Source organism: Chionomys nivalis, chromosome 8 (genome assembly GCF_950005125.1).
Source record: "Chionomys nivalis chromosome 8, mChiNiv1.1, whole genome shotgun sequence".
NCBI classification, from domain to species: domain Eukaryota; kingdom Metazoa; phylum Chordata; class Mammalia; order Rodentia; family Cricetidae; genus Chionomys; species Chionomys nivalis.
In genome coordinates this window covers 66,160,199-66,178,829 of record NC_080093.1, presented here as the reverse complement: position 1 = coordinate 66,178,829, position 18,631 = coordinate 66,160,199, and the positions used below count along the sequence as shown (strand labels likewise).

The 18,631-nt window shown below is 46.8% G+C and overlaps 2 protein-coding genes across 3 annotated transcripts in view; one reads left to right on the top strand and one right to left on the bottom strand.

The window, feature by feature from the left end:
• On the bottom strand, nt 1–2,782 carry LOC130879903 (monocarboxylate transporter 1-like). Its single transcript, XM_057778728.1, has 2 exons — nt 2,760–2,782; nt 1–2,425 (listed from the first exon to the last, which is right to left on the bottom strand). Exons 1-2 carry the CDS (start codon nt 2,780–2,782, stop codon nt 1,579–1,581), a joined length of 870 nt encoding a protein of 289 aa, XP_057634711.1. The 3' UTR covers nt 1–1,578.
• A 6,273-nt stretch (nt 2,783–9,055) lies between these two features.
• Nucleotides 9,056–18,631, top strand: part of Btbd16 (BTB domain containing 16) — a 50,791-nt gene continuing 41,215 nt past the window's right edge. Inside the window, exons 1-3 of one of the 2 annotated variants that reach the window (XM_057779542.1) lie at nt 9,056–9,073; nt 12,821–12,972; nt 18,235–18,308. In XM_057779542.1, the coding sequence (XP_057635525.1) occupies nt 9,056–9,073; nt 12,821–12,972; nt 18,235–18,308 (244 nt within the window). Of the gene's footprint in view, nt 9,074–10,046; nt 10,116–12,820; nt 12,973–18,234; nt 18,309–18,631 lie in introns of those variants that run through there. The other variant, XM_057779541.1, reaches the window with a different exon arrangement.

Genomic DNA, 18,631 nt, shown 5'->3' with positions numbered 1-18,631 from the left:
AAAAATAAAATAAATGTTTTATTTGGAAAAAGTTGGCTTCTTACACAGGTTTTAAATCTCTATTTTCACCCTGTCAATTACAATGGTATTTTAAATGCATTGAGAACAATTCAGTGTCTTATCTTCTCTGCCTCTATTTAGAAGATATCGGGTTAAAAAAAATACAGTTCCAATCAGGTCCATTCTTCCTCCCACCCTTACACCGAACCCATTTCCTCCATTTCTGGTAACTGAAAACGGTCACGAAAGCTAAGGTTTGTAGAGGTAAGACTATGTCCAATCATTCTAAGCATGATAGAAGTTTCTCCTTAAGCCTTGGTGTATATGGCAGGGAGGTGGGTACTTACAGAACCAAGTGAATTCAGCAAACTTCCTCCCTCCCTATTTTATCTTTATAGGCTTCCCTGGAGCCAAACTCTGGCCCTCTTGGTTTTGCAAATACTGAAAAACAATGTAAAAAAACAAACAGCACACACATTCAGTTCGTACTGAATATCTCACATACAGTTCTAAGCTAGAATATAAATGGAACTATCAAAAATCAAAGAAAAAAGGTCTAAGGAGGATTCCAGGGTGCTAGTGGGATGTGGCTCAGTGGTACAGCATGTTCTTAGCATGCCTGTGTCCCTGGGTTCAATCCTCAGAACCACCAAGCCCCCCCAAACCCACACATACTTGAAGATAACAAAAGTTCCATACCATAACTAGGGTCTTTGAAAACCCAAGCTGTAGTCAGCTGAGGCCTGTCTATATTAAATCAGACTGTGTTGAATAATGTTTTGTAGATTTTAACACTAACCTTTTTGCTATGACTTCTAACCACTCAATGTCTCTGAACAGGAGCGAAGGCAGCAATTTGGTGACAACGTTCTAGCGCTAGGCTTGTAGCAAGCATCTGAGAGGAAGCACCCAGCAGGTGACAGACAGACTGTGGCTACGGCAGCCAAGATGTTTCCAGAATTTCATGCTTTAAATTTCTTAAATATATACCTAGCAGGTACCTACGCCAGGCAACTATGATGCTAGAAAAATACTTTAGTCAGTTTTTTTTATACACCTCCAACTTTTAACTATTATTTCTGTCCATAAATGTTCCAGTAACAATTCTGACAAAGCATTACAAACAACAACAAAACAAGATTAAGGTTAAAGTTACCTCAAGCAAGTTAGTTGTTATTTTTCCTTTTAAAACGACATTTAAAATAGATGAATTCAGCAGAATGGTTTTAAAAGTTAAGGCTCTCTAAAGAGTTCTAAAACTAAAACTTAAGGCACATTATAATCTCCATGACACTGTTAAAAGCTAAGATTAAAACAAAACAAGAAAAATCCCTACTTCTTTCCCATATCCTTTGCCAACCACTCCCTACCTGAAGCATAGTAAATTTTAAATTCCGGCATTGGTAAGGAGTGACCAAAAACAAAACAAAACAAAACAAAAAAATTTCCACCAATGAACACCTGGTAGGTTTTCTGCACAAATGTCCACTGTCTGCATTGAGCACCACTGGTAGACTAGAGGCCAGCAGAATGGTTTCAGATGTCTTGGGTTGCACACTGCTCAATTCATGCTTCAGTTCAGACAGGACTCTCTTCCTCTGCAGGGTCCCCGGAGCTGTTCTGCTGCGGGGATGGTGCTTCTTTTGTTACTTCCTTTGGCTTCTCATCAACATCTGTGCTGGTCTCGTCCTCTTTACCTTCCTTTTTCTGCTTCTCCTCTGCTTTCTGTTCTTTGGCCACAAGTCGATAATTGATGCCCATGCCAATGAAGAGATAGATACCTGCGATGATGAGGATCACACCACAAGCCCAGTACGTGTATTTGTAGTCTCCATACATGTCATTGAGGCGGCCTAAAAGTGGTGGCCCGAGGAGGACCGGACAGCACTCCACAATGGTCACCAAGCCCACAGCACTGGAGAACCTCTGGGGTCCAACGAGGTCCATCAATGTTTCAAATAATACAGAGCTGAGCCAACCAAAGGCAAATCCAAAGACTCCCGCGTAGATACAGAAGCCAACGTAGCTTGTAGACAAGGGGGCTAGCAAATGGCAGATTCCATTTGCAACGACAGAAGCAGCAAAGAAGTACTGGATCCGAGGTCTGATCCACTTGGTGTTGGCGGCAAGTCCCATGGAAGGTCTGGCTACCATATCAACAAAAGCCAGAATGGAAAGGAGGAAGGCTGACTTCTCACTGGAATAATGCTGACTCTTACCGTAATTACTAAGAAAGACCAAAGGAGTAAAGAGTCCAAAAAACATGACCACATTTCCAGACAGGTACAGCAAAAAGCCTCTGTGGGCAAACAGGGAGAGATCCAGGAACTTATTAACTGTTTGCAAGAATGATGGCTTTTCCCCTTTGGGGCTTCCTCCAATGAGATCTGTATTTCTGCACCAGTTCTTGCCTCCAGGTTCCTGCCTTGTTTGAGTCCAAGTCTTGACTTCTTTCAATGAAAGACTATGATGTGGAAGTGTAAGCCAAATAAACCCTTTTCTCTTTGGTTTGCTTTGCTCGTGATGTTTTGTCATAGCAATAGAAACCCTAACTAGGACAGTACCCATACCTAACTGCTCCCTGGCCTTCGGTGTATATATACACCCTATGGGGCATATGGGCCAACCCCTGGACTGCTCCTTGCCTGGCTCCAGGCTTATCTTCCACTTGGTCACCTCTCTTCACTGGGGTTGCCTGCTGGGATGCTGCGCTGACAATGAGAGGCTGCAGGAAACAGCTGTGCTTGCTCCTCCCCTACCTGCCTGAGGGACTGAGCGGCATGCTCCCAGCCACCTGTCTTCTCCTTTGCAATGCTGAAGGACCGCATCAAGACAACAACACGGAGGAATGAGACTGAAGATAGGGGCAAAGGTGGCCATCACCTTCTTCCTTCTCTCTCTGCTTCCTAGAGGGAACTTAATGATCCTCCTGACTCAGCATGTCTTCTGGTATAAGAGGCTATTCCACAAGCCCAGCTGTCTGTGTTCCCTGGAGGCATACGGGGCTACTGTCAGTCGCTTGCTTGCTTGCTTGTTTATGATAGACTGGTCTCAAGCTCCCTGTATGATCAAGAATGGCCTTGAACTACTGCCCCTACTTCCCAGTTTTGGGAGAACAGGCCTGCATCCAACACACCTGTTCTAAGGATTCTTTTTAATTTCTTATGAGATAATTCACCTGACTTTTTTATGGTGTAGTTGGAGGTTTATTTACTGCTTTGACAGGGCTGTGCTTCCCTCTCCATGTTTTAGTTTAGGCGCATATATGTGGGGGGGAGGGGTGGAAAGGGTGTGTGTGTGTGCATACATGTTTATTCGTATATGTATGTGTGGGGGAGTGGAGAGGGGATGTGTGTACACAGCACATGTGTATTCATATATGTATCATGTGGGATGCAGAGGGTGTGTATGTACGTGTGTATTCATATATGTGGGAGGAGAGGAGTGTGTACACAGTACATGTGTATTCATATGTGTGTTGTGTGGGATGCAGAGGGTGTGTGTACATGTGTATTCATATATGTGGGAGGAGAGGAGTGTGTGCACAGTACGTGTATTCATGTATGTATTGTGTGGGATGCAGAGGGTGTGTGTACATGTGTATTCATATATGTGGGGGGTGGAGAGGAGTGTGTGCACAGCACATGTGTATTCACTTGCATGAACAGCCACCTCTCTGTCTTCATAGACTGGCTCTATGTGGGAAATCCTTCACCAACAAGCCTCAGCAGTGGTTCTCGGGCCTCACCGCCCATTTCTAGTGATGTACCTTTGCCTGAGCGTGTGCACACAGCTTCCCCATCACCCCCATCACGGGAGCTGCCATGCTCTCTGTAGGAGCCGCTCACCTGTGTGTCTCTGCAGCATGGCAGGTGCGCTGGTTCTTTGCCCCCAATCCCTCAGGAGCCAGGATATGCCAGGTGAGACAAAAAGCAGCCCCTGGACATTCACCCAAGGCCAAAATGCTAGTTATGCGTCCTGTTTTTCTTTTTCCCTCTCCTAGGGGTGGCTCATTGTCATCCCCAGCAAGTGGATGCCACCAAGAAGAATTTCCAGGGAGGGACCTTAGAGCTTTTCCCATTTATGTGCGTTTGTTTTTGTCATTGGCGTACGTGCTACTCAGCTCCTGAGAAATCTGTGGAATATGCACACCGAGGACTCTAGGGGTGAGCTGAAGGCTCTGAGTCCTTGAGTTTAGTTGTTACAGAAAGTGATCAACACAGCCAAGGCCAAAGGTTGAGCTCTCAGGGATGGTGAGGGATTGTGCCATGGGACACTTCCCCAGTGTGGCCACTAGGAGGTGCTCAAGGATTTTTCTCTTAGGCAGTAATGTCCCAGAAGTGGTAGGTACCCAGAGGATAGGTGAGATTGTCAGGAGGGTTCGGGTTCCTTTATTTCCGATAATACTTCTCCATTCCAGAGAAAACTTACATGTGGGGAAATTTGGGCAAAGGGGAAGAAGAAACATAAAGAGGGCAGATCTGTCCTTCAGAGCTTTTGTGAGGCACTTCCTTACACACAGAGATCACTCAGTCACACCGTGACCTTGGCCCTGGGCTGGGAGGGAAGCAGCCAACAGACTCAAGGTCCGAGAGCAGACTGTGAACTGTGAGGGGGGAGTGGGTAAAGCTCCAGAAAAGGCCATGTAGCTTGTTCCCTGGCAAAAGAACACGACCTGGTTGTAAGTCTTGCGCTTGGAGACACTAATGTCTTGTCAGAGTGCCTGGTTACACTATCCATCACTTTCCCCCACATCAAGAAACACAGTATCAGCTGGGCGGTGGTGGCGCAGGCCTTTAATCCCAGGACTCAGGAGGCAGAGGCAGGTGGATCTCTGTGAGTTTGAGATCAGCCTGGTCCACAAGAGCAGGTTCCAGGACAGGCTCCAAAGCTACAAAGAAACTCTGTCTCAGGAAAAAAAAAAAAAAAAAAAAGAAAAAAAAAAAAAAGAAAGAAAGAGAAGAGAAAAGAAAAAGAAAGAAACACAGTGTCACCATTATCAATAACACAGGAATATGAGGGGAAATGTGTATATACATGACACAGCTACTGATGTAGTATTAATGAAGGTTACTTTTGGACATGGAATTCAAATTACTTTTACTGTCAAAGCATTTTGGTGGCCAGGCACCTATAGCTCACCCCCAAACTTGAGAGGTAGGAACAGGGGGATTGCAGCCAGTCCAGGCCTAACTGAGCTGTGCAGTTAGCATGAGGCTATCTAGGGCTCTTGTCTCAACTCCTTTCCCTCTGAGTTTTCCTGCCTCTGAATTTGTCTCCTCTGTGTATTGGATTTATAAAAGAAAAATTAATCCAATAATGCTTTGCTTCTGGAGTGTAGAGAAGGCCACATTCTAGCCAGGAGCACAGACTCTCATCTGGCCCCTGTAAGCCCTGCACGTCCACTTGAAGCCTGTTTCTACCTGGCCACACACTAGGGAGAGTGGGCAGATCCTGATCTGGGCTCCTAACCCCTGCCTGTGCCCTCAGCCTGTGTCCTCTGTCACCAAGCTCTGCCACTGAGCATCCCTTCCTGACCTGTTCTGATAAGCTTGGATGACAGAAAGCAACAGAAGATTTTTGGACCCCACTTCAAATCTGTGCTTCTTCTAATTCTATGCATCTGAGCACACGAGCGGTGTCTCTGAATCTGCCTGCCTCCTCAACCCTCACCCTCTGGATTCTGCCTACACTCCCTCTGCAGAGCACTTGGGTCTGTGGAGGGCTCTGTGAGCGGCTATAACCTCCTATAAAGCACAAACCATCGAGCACCAGCTCCTACCCAGCTGAGCCATAACTGACAGGATCAGCTGTGAGCTGCCCTGGGTCCTCCTTTACTGCACTCCCAGTCTCCCAATCCAAGCAGCACCCCAGAAAAGAATGCGCCCCCAGGAGCTACTCGAGCAACTAAAGATGCTCCTGACACACAAATGTGAATGCCGTGCTAAACATATACACAGCACCTACATAAAAACCTCAGGTCCATGTCTGTACAGAGACATACATATATGCATGTGCACATATATGAGAAGGCATGGGCTCACATGCAATGCTCATTTGTATGTGAGATCAGAGCTGTATATCCAATTCACCAATTCTAGTAGCTCTTTTTCAATACTTTCTAGGGGCTGTGTTTGGTTATCAGGCTCCTGGGATGGGTATAGACACTCACAGGACCCTCCACATAGCCAACCTCTGCAAAGGAGCTGAAGGTGGAATCCAGAGGGCGGGAGTTGAGCAGGCAGGCAAACTCCGAGATGCCTCCAGCGTCCTTGGAGGTTTATATTTTCTAGAACATAATTGCTTTCCTGCTCTCCTTTGTAATTTGCCCGACTTCCAGAGCGGCTGTGACAGGAGCTCACGAAAGAGCCAGTCTTTGGCCTCACAAGCTGCCTGACTGACTTCAGTTTTCTGTTCTCACCAGGGTCTCTCTGGTTTCCGGAATGATGATGGTCCAGAGATTTCCTAGACCAAGGTACCTAGGGAACATGGCTGAGGGGGACTTTGACCTTCTACCCTGGCACCTGATATGAAAAGTCTTGGTCACATCCTTGACTTACAGGCAATTCTTAGGGAAAGCAGAAGAAAAATAAAATCACCCATTAACAAAGTTAACTCCTTGGGGTAGTTTCAATAATGGAAAATGTGATTTTTATTGAAATATTGTTTTGTCAAAACATTTCTGATTACAGAAAGCTAGAAACAGAGTACCCCAAATGGCAGAGGTAGGTAGGACCTTAAGTTTCCCCAGTGGAAGGAACTAAAGCCTGGAGGATGAATCCTCCGGGTGACTCAGGCGCTGGAAGGATATTGATATGGTCCCCTGAGCAAACATAGCACTGCTGCCTCCAGAGGTGAGGCTGGATGATGAGTTGTCACTCACAGTGTGCCTTATGACAGCCTTGTCTCCCCTCAGCAGACAGCCCAAAACCTCAAGCTGAGATAACACCAGAACTCAGAACAGGAAGTCCTTGGAATCTGACTGCTGTTGCCATGGTACCCACAACTACCCCAGGAAGTCAAAGGCAGGCTCCCCCAGCAAAGTATCTCATCCCACAGGGAAAAGCGGTGAGCCCCAGATGTCATGAGAGCTTTCAAGATTCAGGCTCAGAAGGTGCCCAGCCTCCAGCAATCCCATAATTCAGAGTTCAGTGCAACGATCGTTCCTCCGCTCCACGCGCAACCTTTGTGAACACCCGCTCCCGTGGGCAACAGGACTTCAGAACTGTGAGTGGGACTGGTACCTCACCCACAGCAGAGACCAAGAGCTTGCCTAGTGGTGGGAGGGGCTTGCATGTAGCTCCACCAGAGCAGGGAGGCACGGCACAGGTTCCTGGCAGGTAGCTGAAGGAGAATCACAAAGAGCTTCCTCACAACTAAAGCCCACCAAGCACACAGCTCCCAGTGAGACATAAAAAATAACAATACATTTTGATGCCCTTGAGATGCCCTGGGATTCAAGGCCAGCTAATCAGATACTTGAGTAGAAACAGGCGTTGCACAACAGCCTCTCAACTGAAATGAGCCTTCTGTGTGGGGGGGTCCAGCAGGGGCATTCCTTTCTGTGATGACTAGCTCTGCATGAAGTCCACACGAAACCCCCTCCTCTTTCCTTAGATGTCTCTGGGCCACACTAAGACTCAGAGCTCTTATCTAAAACAGTAGGCAAGGGTTTTAGGCTAGGGAGGTGGAGGTCATTCTGACTTCTATGTGGAAAACAGGACAGAGAAGCAGCTCTGTATTCCCCAGGTTGTGGGCAGACACGTGGAAATCCAGCCTTGAAAGAAAACGTGTGCACATGTATGTATGTCTGTGTGCATGGACTGCACACGCACATGTACACACACACACGTGCATTGCTGAGGACTCAATCTAGGGCTGTGCACTTGCAGTGCTACCATTCAGACCCGTTCCCATCCGGGATGCTTTGATGTACAAGTTTTTAAATGGGAATCAGTCAAAGAAAATAGAGACACATACAACATGCTTCCCATACCTAATTCTCACTTAAATAATTTAGAAAATATTAACAACGAAAAACCAGATGGTATGTTGAGAATGCCGCATACCTGTGAAGCCCACGGGGCAGACACGTACGCATAAAGCTTTGGGTTCCCAGCACTGTGCGTAGCAAGCACCTTCACGATGCTCAGGGAACCTCAGCAGCTCAACAGGAGACGACAAAGTCCATGAAGGAAAAGGGACAAGGTAGAATAACGCAAAAGCTCTCCCCTTTGATGTTGCCAGTTTCACAGAGCAGGGATAAGGCATAACCCAGAGGTCATATATCTATTTCCTAAAAGTTGACTCAGCTCATACCCATAGGCCAGCTCTCAGCTTGCAGAGAGCTCCTTTGGCCTCATGAATAGAGCTATGGGTTGTAAAGCGGAGTAATCCACTGTTAACAGTTAATCCTCAAGCTGCTGAGAAAGCTGCTGACAGTCTGTTCCTATTCTCCTAGGCTTACAACTTTATATTTCTTTATTTCTACATTTTTATTTCTGGAATATACATTTTATTTTTTTATTTTTGGACTCTTCATGAAGCCATCTGTCACCAGATTAGCAAAGATCATACACTGATAAGCCTAGTACTTAAAAATCGATGCTAGGAATGCAAATTGTGGCAACCTTTGGTCAGGTGAATTGGCATTCATCTATTATAATTAAACAAGTATAATTCATAATTCCATTAGAAGATCTGGTTTGTAGAAATAAATGCAGCAGCATACAACGATACATGTTTATATATTTGCATGTTTGTGTGCCTAGGTAGATAGCATACATGCACATATTAATATAAACTACCAGCCTTAATAATGTGTGTGTGCTGCTCTTGCTGTTTATGGGAATAGAACACAGGAAGCAGCTGCAATGACTAATGATAAGGAACTATTTTAATGAAGAATGAAGCACCCGTTTATGAAATACCGTGTAACCGTTGTCAAATTTTCTTTTTCTTTTTTTTTTTTTTTTAAGATTTATTTATTGTATACACAGTATTCTGCCTGCATGTACATCTGCAGGCCAGAAGAGGGCACCAGATCTCAGTACAGATGGTTGTGAGCCACCATGTAGTTGCTGGGAATTGAACTCAGGACCTCTGGAAGAGCAGCCAGTGCTCTTAACCTCTGAGCCATCTCTCCAGCCCCTGTCAAATTTTTCTTTGCCTGCTGTATTTGTATTGATTCAGCTGCTACTTTTGCAGTGCTTTCTGTTTGTTTGTTTTTAATGTGCTTAATTTTAAAGGAAAATCTAATTCTGCCTGCTCACATGGGATGGAAATCACGCGAGGCGAGGACATTCCCGTCTTCCTCTCTACTATACCTCAGAAACAAGCAAACCTTCCTGAGTTCACATGCAGAAAGGTGCCTGGAGAAAGAATTTGTTTTTTGCATACCATTAATCAAATTAGTTTCTGTTGCTTGTCACCAAATTGCCCCAATTGCGGTCAGAACCCGCAGAAGAATGCGGGCACTGCCAGTCCTCTTCCATGGCCCTTAAGCCAAGGTCGTCACAAATCTTCGGGGCTCCAGCACAGCCCCGACTCCACCTGTTGTCGGGGGCTGGTGGGGAAAGCCTCCCCTTTGTCTCCTGAGCCAAATGAAGAATTATGTGCTCACCCTGATTGCAGCCTTCTGTTGCCCTCCATCCTCTCTCGTTGTCAAGAGGATGAAGATCAGCGTGTGCTGCCCCTCTGAGCTGCTTTTCCAGCACAACAGCATAGATCTATCCACAGATAGGCCTTTGAGAACCCAGGCCTGGGGATGGAGCTCCAGGCCAGAGCTCTAGCGGACTATGAGGCCCTGTATTCAACCACAGAACAAGCTAACAGCAGAAAGCCTAGGTACCACCTTGCTTTGCTATGTGACCCACATTTGAGGCTTTCTTTTTATTCCTTTTATGGTAAAATAGAGATTCTTTAGCTCAGTCTCTGCTACAGTGTTCTGAGGAGATGCTGCAGGGACACATTAAAATGCTCAGCTTTAACGCTTTTGTCTTCTAGATATTCATCTCTTTCCTTCCGTGTCATCTCCACCATCATCCATGAAAATGTCGAGTCCGGTAAGTAGATCCTCTCACCAGAAGGCAGGTAATGGCAGGGCTGGAGAGATGGTTATTGATGCAAAAACCACAACTCTCACCTCAAAGCGGGATAAGGGATAGTTTATTCTGGAGGCAAATATAAATGAGCTTGGCTCAGGAACACAGATTTAGGTTACTCTGAAGTTCATTTTCTGGCATGGTAACAAATTCATGACATTGTACATTAACAGAACACAGAAAGTTATCAGGTCAATAGGTCACACCAATGTGGGGAAATCTCTGCTACAGGTGTCTGGGTTAACTGATGACATTTTGAGGTTGTCAATATATTGCAAAATGTTCCACCTGACAGTCACAAAGATGTGCCAGACAAAGAGGCAGGCGAGGAATGACTGGAAGTGGACCGGAGACCACCCGAGATAAATTGTCATTAGGCTCTGGACCTGCAGCACTCCAACCCCCCACAGTCATTGAAGCTGTCCGTCATCAGTGAATCAGCCTCGCAGACTTTTCAACATAAGGCATAGTTTCTAGGAAATTTTTTTTTCGGTTTTTCGAGACAGGGTTTCTCTGTAGCTTTGGTGCCTGTCCCAGAACTAGCTCTTGTAGACCAGGCTGTCCTCGAACTCCCAGAGATCCGCCTGCCTCTGCCTTCCAAGTGCTGGGATTAAAGGCGTGTACCACCACTGCCCGGCTTCTAGGGAAAATTTCTTTCACGGGGCTTAGTCAATAAAGTGCTTGCCATGCAAGACTGACGGCTTGAGTTTGATCCCCTAGCACCCATAAAAACCTGAGTGTGTGTGTATGTGTGGAGTACCCCCAACGCTGGGCAGTGGGAAAAGACAGGAGAATCTTGGGGCTTGCTAGACAGTTGTTCTTGCTGAACTGACGAGCTTGGGTTCAGTGAGCGACCGTTATTCAAAAACTAAAACAAAGGGTGATAAAGAAAGATACACAATATCAACCTCTCACTGTGCACATATGTTCATGTTCACAGGCATCACAATATGCTCACACACACACACACACACACACGCAGCATGGAACGGTAGCAGCACAGGGTTACAGTGGGATTCCCATGTTTCCATAAGGACCAGGGCCTGCACCACTGAGGGCTTCAAGCTTGACTGGTCGACCGCAGGGAAGGGCGAGTCCAGGCAGCACTGTCCAGAAACCAGAGAGCAGCCCCACCACTGAGCTGACCCTTGTCAGCTCCTCATGACAGCAAGGCCATAGCCAAACTCAATCCACAGCTTACGGTCACCTACCTGGGCAATGTGCAAAGACACACTTCCTGGTCTGTTTCATTTTATCCTCTTAATAATTCTAAAACTAAGGTGGTATCACCATCTCTGTCACCATTGTTGTCACTGCTACCACCACCACTACTAATATCATACCATCATCACCAGCACCAACACCTCACCACGCATTACTGCAACGGATATCACCATGACCACCAAAATCACTACATCATCACCATCCTGGCATTGCCATCAGTCCCATCACTATTGCCATTAACTTTAATCATCTTTCCTATCTCACTTCACCACCCTAACTACTTACCAGCAGCACCAGCACCAGTATCATCATCCTGACTATCGCTGTCACCACCGTTGTCACTACCGCCATCATCACCAGCACACACACCACCACTGCTATTGCCATCATCATTGTCACAGTTGTGGCCACAATCCTTATCGTCATCTTTATCACATTCTCATTTAAGTTAATCTGCAACTTAAACGATATCTGAGGGGCTCAGTCGGTTAGATGACTTGCCCATCAGTAGGTAGCAATAATAGGAATTAGAGTGGGATCCCACATCCCATATTTCCACTATTCTCTGGGTGCCTGGATGGCTTAGGACCGATGACTTCCATTCCCATGGATCCCTTGTGGCGAGTTTTCCTTGCTATGTCTTTGAGTCATCAGTCTGAGGATTGGATGCCTGGTGTTCTCTTCCATCAAGGAAACTGTATGGACGTTCCTAGCGGCACGATTCATAACAGCTAGAAGCAGGAACGACTAAGTATCATCAGCTGGGGAAGAGATAAACAAATTGTGCTATTAATCACACAGTGCAATATCATTCAGCCTTGAAAAGGAAGTAAGCGCTGATACATGACTGAACCTTAGAAACATGGTAACTAAGAGGAACCAGACACGAAGAGCCAGACATTGTGAGATTCCACCCTTACAGTATCCAGCGTGAGCAAAGCCGGCATCAGAAAGCATCGTAGTGGTCACCAGCAGTGGAGGGAGGGCGATGCTTGGGGAGCTGGGGGATACAGGGTCCTTTGGTGAGTGATGAAGACGTTCTGAAGCTAGATAGGTGGTGGCTGCATAAGATTGTGAATGTACTGAATGCCCCTGAGCTGCACACTATAAATGAATACGATGGTGAATTTGTGTTGTGTACTTTACCAAAAAGAAAACTCTCCATCCATAGCATCCTTCTGACTGTGTTAGGGTAAGGGCTCAAAGAACAGGACTTGAACCGTAGTAATATGCCTACTTGTGGATGTGGATTCTTAGCTACATCTGGTCTTTTTGTCCCAGGCAGCTCTTGTTCCAGACCCCAAATTCCAAAGTACTTCATAGTTTGAACCACAGAACACTCCACCCTTATCTTGAGAAGATGCCCTATGACAGATACTAGCCAGGTCTGAGAGTTCACCAGCAGTTTAGAATCTGCATTGATTTTCTTTGTGCTGCCCAGTCAGGGAATGCTGGCATTTGGGTGACGTTCAAGGCCCTTCTCTCTGATCCAGCAGCGCAAGACTCGGCTGGAGCGCCGGATTGTTGGTGCAACCAACCGGTGGCGTTTTCCCCAAGATCATTTCTGTGGGGACCTGCTGGCGCTCTCCCAGATGTGCAATGTTTTGAACATAGACCTTGACGAAGCTCTGAAGAACCCAGAAAGGTAGGAACGGTTGAAGGACCATGGCAGGGGATGCCAGCCCAGAAGGGCGGGGGGGGGGGGGGTACTTGATGACTAGACCACACTGGCTATGGGTGGTCCAGGCATATCTAGTGGGAAACCTCACTAGGGGATGACGCATAGGCACGGAGAGGGTCTGAAGTGACTTCTTGCTCTGACAAGGTCTAGCAGTGGTGGCTAAAGAGCAGGTTTTCCTTTACATATGAACTTCGGACTCCTACCAAAATCTAAATTCATCATCCACAGACCAAATGATCGCTTGAAAAAGTGCTATGGCTAAGTGTCTTGGTGTGAATTCTGATGTGAATTCCTATGAATTCCCATTTCTACACAGGCTACCATTCCCTTTCCCTCTCTTAGTAAGAAGCCTTAGCATCAGGCTAGACCATCACTTCTCCAAATTGCCTGTTCTACCTGTCCAGAGGACACAGCAAAGGACCTCAATGCCTACTCTCGGGTGCTGTGCTCTGGCTTGATGCCACTAATCTCTGAACAGGTAGTCCTGTCTCACGTGTTCATGGTTAAGTCGGCCTAAGCAAAGGCTGCCCCCTGCCACCTCGGAGAGTATCTGGCATGGAAGATCTGATGAGTGACTGCTCAAATGTGACTTTCAACCTGTGGCTAAGGCTCGCTTTCCTCGTCTGTGGAAAGGTGATGATGGAAACTCCCTTGAAAACTAGATGGATGATTAAGTCTAGTGCATTGTATCAGATTGTGCCCTAGAAATGCTTAGTATTTTTCCTACAAATAATGGACTCCGAATAAAGCGGATGGTTATCTCGGTGGAGTCGGCCAGGGTGTGGGGAAAATGGGTTTTCTTTCACGAACATGGGATTGCAATCCTGTCTTTGTAGTGGGAATCTATCCCTGGAACTGTGAGAAACTCTTGGAAAGCACCTTAAAGGTTCTATTTTTTTCCGTTTTTTATATTGATAGACAACAATTTAATAAGGTAATAAAGCTAATAATTTAGGCAATAAAATAATAGCTAATAATGTGTACCTTTAGATACCAGGAGACTTTCTGATATCATGTTCCAAGTCCAGTGTGTGTGCGAGTGTCTGGAATTGTCCTGTGTAGCATGCACGTGTCCCCAGAGCACACATAGCTCCCCAACCCTACCTGATCAGTAAAGTCCTGGCCTGACCTCTTGTGTTGTAATTGTGACTTCTCCCACATGGGGTCATTGTCAACTTTGACAGGAGCCAGATCAAACTGTAGTAAACATATCGCATCAAGGGTCACTCAGCTCCAAGCTCCCGTTTATTTTGGGTCTGTAGCTGTGCCTTGGACAGGTCAGTGCCCTGGGTGCCACCCAGCTGGCCAGTTCTGCTTGTTGTGTCTGTGGGTTTCCAGGGTGTGGGGGACGCTGAGGCTGCTCACTCTTAGATTCCGTGCAGAGCTCTGTGGATGGCTTAGAGTGCAGAGTGAGGTTGGGGGCCGAGAGACCCGGCAGTATCGACTCCTTTCATATAACCATAGGTTCTTATATACAAATCGAATATGCTCTCTTTTGTGACATTATTCATGGAAAAACCTTGAACAGACACCCTCGAAAATAGCTCAAGCAGTCTTGGGGGTTTCTGGCATATATGGATACACATTGTCTCTTGCCCAAAGAGGCAGCATAGAAGAGGTGCTGCCCAGCCAAGACCTATAGGAAGGGCCTCCCCACTATGGATCCAGACACTCTGGGAAATGAGCCTAAAACCCTTCCTGATCCCTGGCTGTTGTTCCTGGATGATGGTGTCCTTTCATCCTGTCTGCAGTGCCAAGTCAATCAAGGGCGGGAAGAGAGGTGCAGATGTCTTCATGCAGAAAGGTGAAAATGTCCACAGGGGACCCCTGGATATTTTATCAGAGTACAGCTCTTGTGGGGAGATGAGGGACATAGGACTTGAGTTATAGGGGAACAAAAGAGCAAACATCAGCTAAGTATAGGCTTAACGGTAGGCCCTCAGGCATTCACCCTTACTCTGCCCAGCCATCTTTGTTTTATAGGGGAAAGCTCTGAGGCCAAGAGACAGGTTCCAAGGTCACATGGATAAAAAATGAAGGGACTTGGACCCAGGTCTGTGTAATTCTTCCCAGTAAGCCAAATTGGAGTCTTCGACACTGAAGTATCAAGCTGGCATTCCCATGTGTGGCTTGTTACCGAAGACCTGTATACCCCTGAGACAATTTCGGAATTCCCTTTTCTCTTTCTCCACCATGGGCCCCAATCTGGGGAAAGAAGTGGCAGCCTATGAGCACATGACCCCTGCTCCCTGCCACATCTTCCCAGAGCATTTTCCCTCCTGGCGAGTGAAGAGAGCTTTGTCCCATAGACCCTACCAGTGATCCTAACATCAGCCTACTTCTGGAGGTCTACAGAATCTCAAGTAAATATAAACTTGTATGTTATATACAAGTTTACTGTACACACTTGTACTCTTGTGTTGTAACTGTGACTTCTCCCACATGGGGTCATTGTCAACTTTGACAACGGCCAGATCAAACTGTAGTAAACACATCGCATCAAGGGTCACTTAGCTCCCGGCTCCCATTTATTTTGGGGTCTGTAGCTGTGTCTTGGACATTCAGTGCCCTGGGTGCCCCCAGCTGGCCAGTTCTGCTTGTTGTGTATATAGCTTGTATAGTGAACAGCTCTCACACCCAGGAGAGGCAGCGTGGCCGTTTTGTCATCTGGCACCTCCTGGCTCAGCTGGCAATGGGGATGTTTGTGCAGTAGGTTGAGCTCATGGGCAGTGCCCTTTCGTTTCCAAAACCAAGCTGTCCCATTTAAGGTGACAGTCTGAACTCTTAACCCTGGCCAGCTCTTCTCAGACATGTCACCTAAGTGACTGAGGGAAGGTGTGAGGGTAACTGGGTCCAGTCCATCACTCCTGCTGAGTAAACAACCCAGGCCTTCCTGAGGTTGAGTCATTTGCAGCCATCTCTGTCCTGGAAAGGGCGGCATGCTGTCACTATTATTCCGGAAATGGGCTCCTGCCCAAACCACCTCCATGCACCTGGCTCCTGAGGGCTTCTGAATCACTGGTAAACAGCCTTGCCAAGTGGATGCCGGGGCACACAGACCAGATGTGGTCTCAAGTGTCCCTTGGCTGATTGGCTTTCTTGGGACGATCATCCTCTAACTGACTATGTGACTCAGGTTTTAGTTTGTTTCCACACTCTGCATGTAGGGCACATAGTGTCTGTGTAAAGTACTATTACTGTTGCTATTCATACTCACTGGACATTGACCAAACACCTGCACGGAGGCTTGTACCAGGGCCACAGCAGTAAACAGACACCCTGGTGTTGTGTAGAGGACCCAGGAATAGACAGGCAACCAGAAGACATTGCAGAAGTTTTAGAGGGGCAGACTTGGGGATCTATGGGGCTGGGGTTGCTGGGCCAGAGAGAGCAACAATGGAGCTTTTCCTAGAGAATTAGTAAGAGCCCCTTGAGAGAAGAACTGCCAGTCTCAGAACAACTGAAAATTAACCTCACAGTCTACCCCAAACCCTGTTCCTCCACCCAAGTTCTTGTACATGGTGGGGGAGCCCTCAGCACAGGAACAGGACCTATGAGCATGTGGTGGCTGCATTCGAGAAGCCAGAAAAGGCTGCACTCAGAGCAGGAGGCACAAGGTCGTAGTGAGGCAGGAGCCTGTAGCTTTGCTGATGAGTCTGTGGGAATGCAATGGTGGGTCCCCAACAGGAAAGACAAGACCAGCTCTGTACATTGTGTGGGGCATGGCAAGGAGAGGATGCGCTAGAGGCCAGGACACTGGCATTGTCTGGGCCTTGACTGGGTGGACAAGAAGTTGATGGGGGAGAATCTTCTGTTTTGTGTTAATTTCATTGGTTAAATAAAGAGACTGCCTTAGCTCTTTAATAGGACAGAAAATTAAGTAGGCAGAGTAAACAGACAGAATGCTGGGAGAAAGAAGCCGAGTAAGGCAGTCGCCATGATTCTCCCACCCGACACAGACGCGGGTCAGGATCTTTCCTGGTAAGCCACACCTCGTGGGGCTACACAGATTATTAAAAATGGGTTAATCGAGATGTGAGAGTTAGCCAATAAGAGGCTGGAACTAATGGGCCAGGCAGTGTTTAAAAGAATACAGTTATTATTTCAGGTAAAGCTAGCCGGGTGGCGGGAAGCAGTCCACCGTACCATACTACAAGAAGTAGCCTGGACAAAGGTTGAACAATGAAGGTAAAGAACATTTCATTAGATGGAGATAAGTGGTTAGAAGTGACAATGCCCAGTTGGCTGGCGTGGGTACCTGGGGGTCCCTGTCCCGAGATTAGAACTGGGGTAGAAGAACAGGGTTTGGGGTAGACTGTGAGGTTAATTTTCAGCTGTCCTGAGACTGGCAGTCAATGCCCTAGAAAAGAACACTCTACGCTCTTCTCCAACAGGTATTTATGGAGTACCTACTGTATGCCATTTTAGAGTTTCAAGTTTTAGAGACTTTCCAAAGGAAGTGCCATTCCACAGGCAGGGGGAGCTTCAAATACCTCCTTGGTAGGTCATGCTCACCAGCAGGAACAGGGGTCAGTGTTTAGAGTCAGCCACGTCAGGAGCTGAGGAAACTCACACAAAGAGGAAGACGTTTTAGGAATGGATGAAGTAAGGATCGATGAGGTAGGGATACTGGAATGATGTGTGTTGTGGGGATGGAGGTTGTAAGGATAGATGATGTAGGGGTACTGGGATGGTGTGTGTTGTGGGGATGGATGCTGTAAGGATAGATGATGTAGGGGTACTGGGATGGTGTGTGTTGTGGGGATGGATGCTGTAAGGATAGATGATGTAGGGGTACTGGGATGGTGTGTGTTGTGGGGATGGATGCTGTAAGGATAGATGATGTATGGGTGGCTGCTGTGGAGATGGATAATGTCAGGACTGATGGTTTAGTAAATTATACAATAGGATGCGTTGTGGCCCAGTTTCTGAACCTGCCATAAAATACTAGCATATAGTTGGTAAATAGCAATAATCATACACAGATCACACAACCAAACTAATGGTGAAGCCGAAAGCAGCCAGACAGAGCTACATGGCCCCCGGGTTCTATCTGGTGCAGATATATAAGGTTGGGGATGTTGCCCTTCTTTCTCCAACTCTTGGCTCACATAACAAGTTAAGACATATAGAATCTGTCTCCCACGCCTCTCATAACTATTACGGTTAGCAAGAAATTGACTTATTATTAACCTCTGGATCTTCTGTTTGTGTTTTTCCCTCAAGATTATGTATTTCAAAATTCCAGAAGTTTTTCGCTGAGAATCTCACAGACAGTAGCATCCAAAGCGGGGAAGCAGGTGAGTTGTCACCAGTGGGTTCAGCCAGAACTGTGCTGACTTTGTGGCTCCTCTATGGTCCCTGGGGAAGGGAACCAGCCATGGGCAGGTATCTGTTCTGCGAACCACCATTCTCGTGAACCACAGTGTCTCACGTGAAACAGGTGCCTGCGAGCATTCCTCTGTGTGTGAGGAGTGGATCCGTGCTCTGCATACACACATGCATGTGGCACAATAAAGACAAACACACCGGTGATATTAGGTAGCCTTTGGAGGAGTCTACACAGAACGTTCAGGACCGGCAGCTGGATTTTTGTCCCTTTGGGACTTAGCCAGTCATGATT

Excerpts from the sequence above, each read along its gene's own strand:
- LOC130879903 (XM_057778728.1), bottom strand. The coding sequence starts at position 2,782 with ATGCCGCTCAGTCCCTCAGGCAG. Across the intron at positions 2,426-2,759 it reads CCGCTCAGTCCCTCAGGCAG|GCAGGAACCTGGAGGCAAGA; the intron begins GTAGGGGAGGAG and ends GACTCAAACAAG.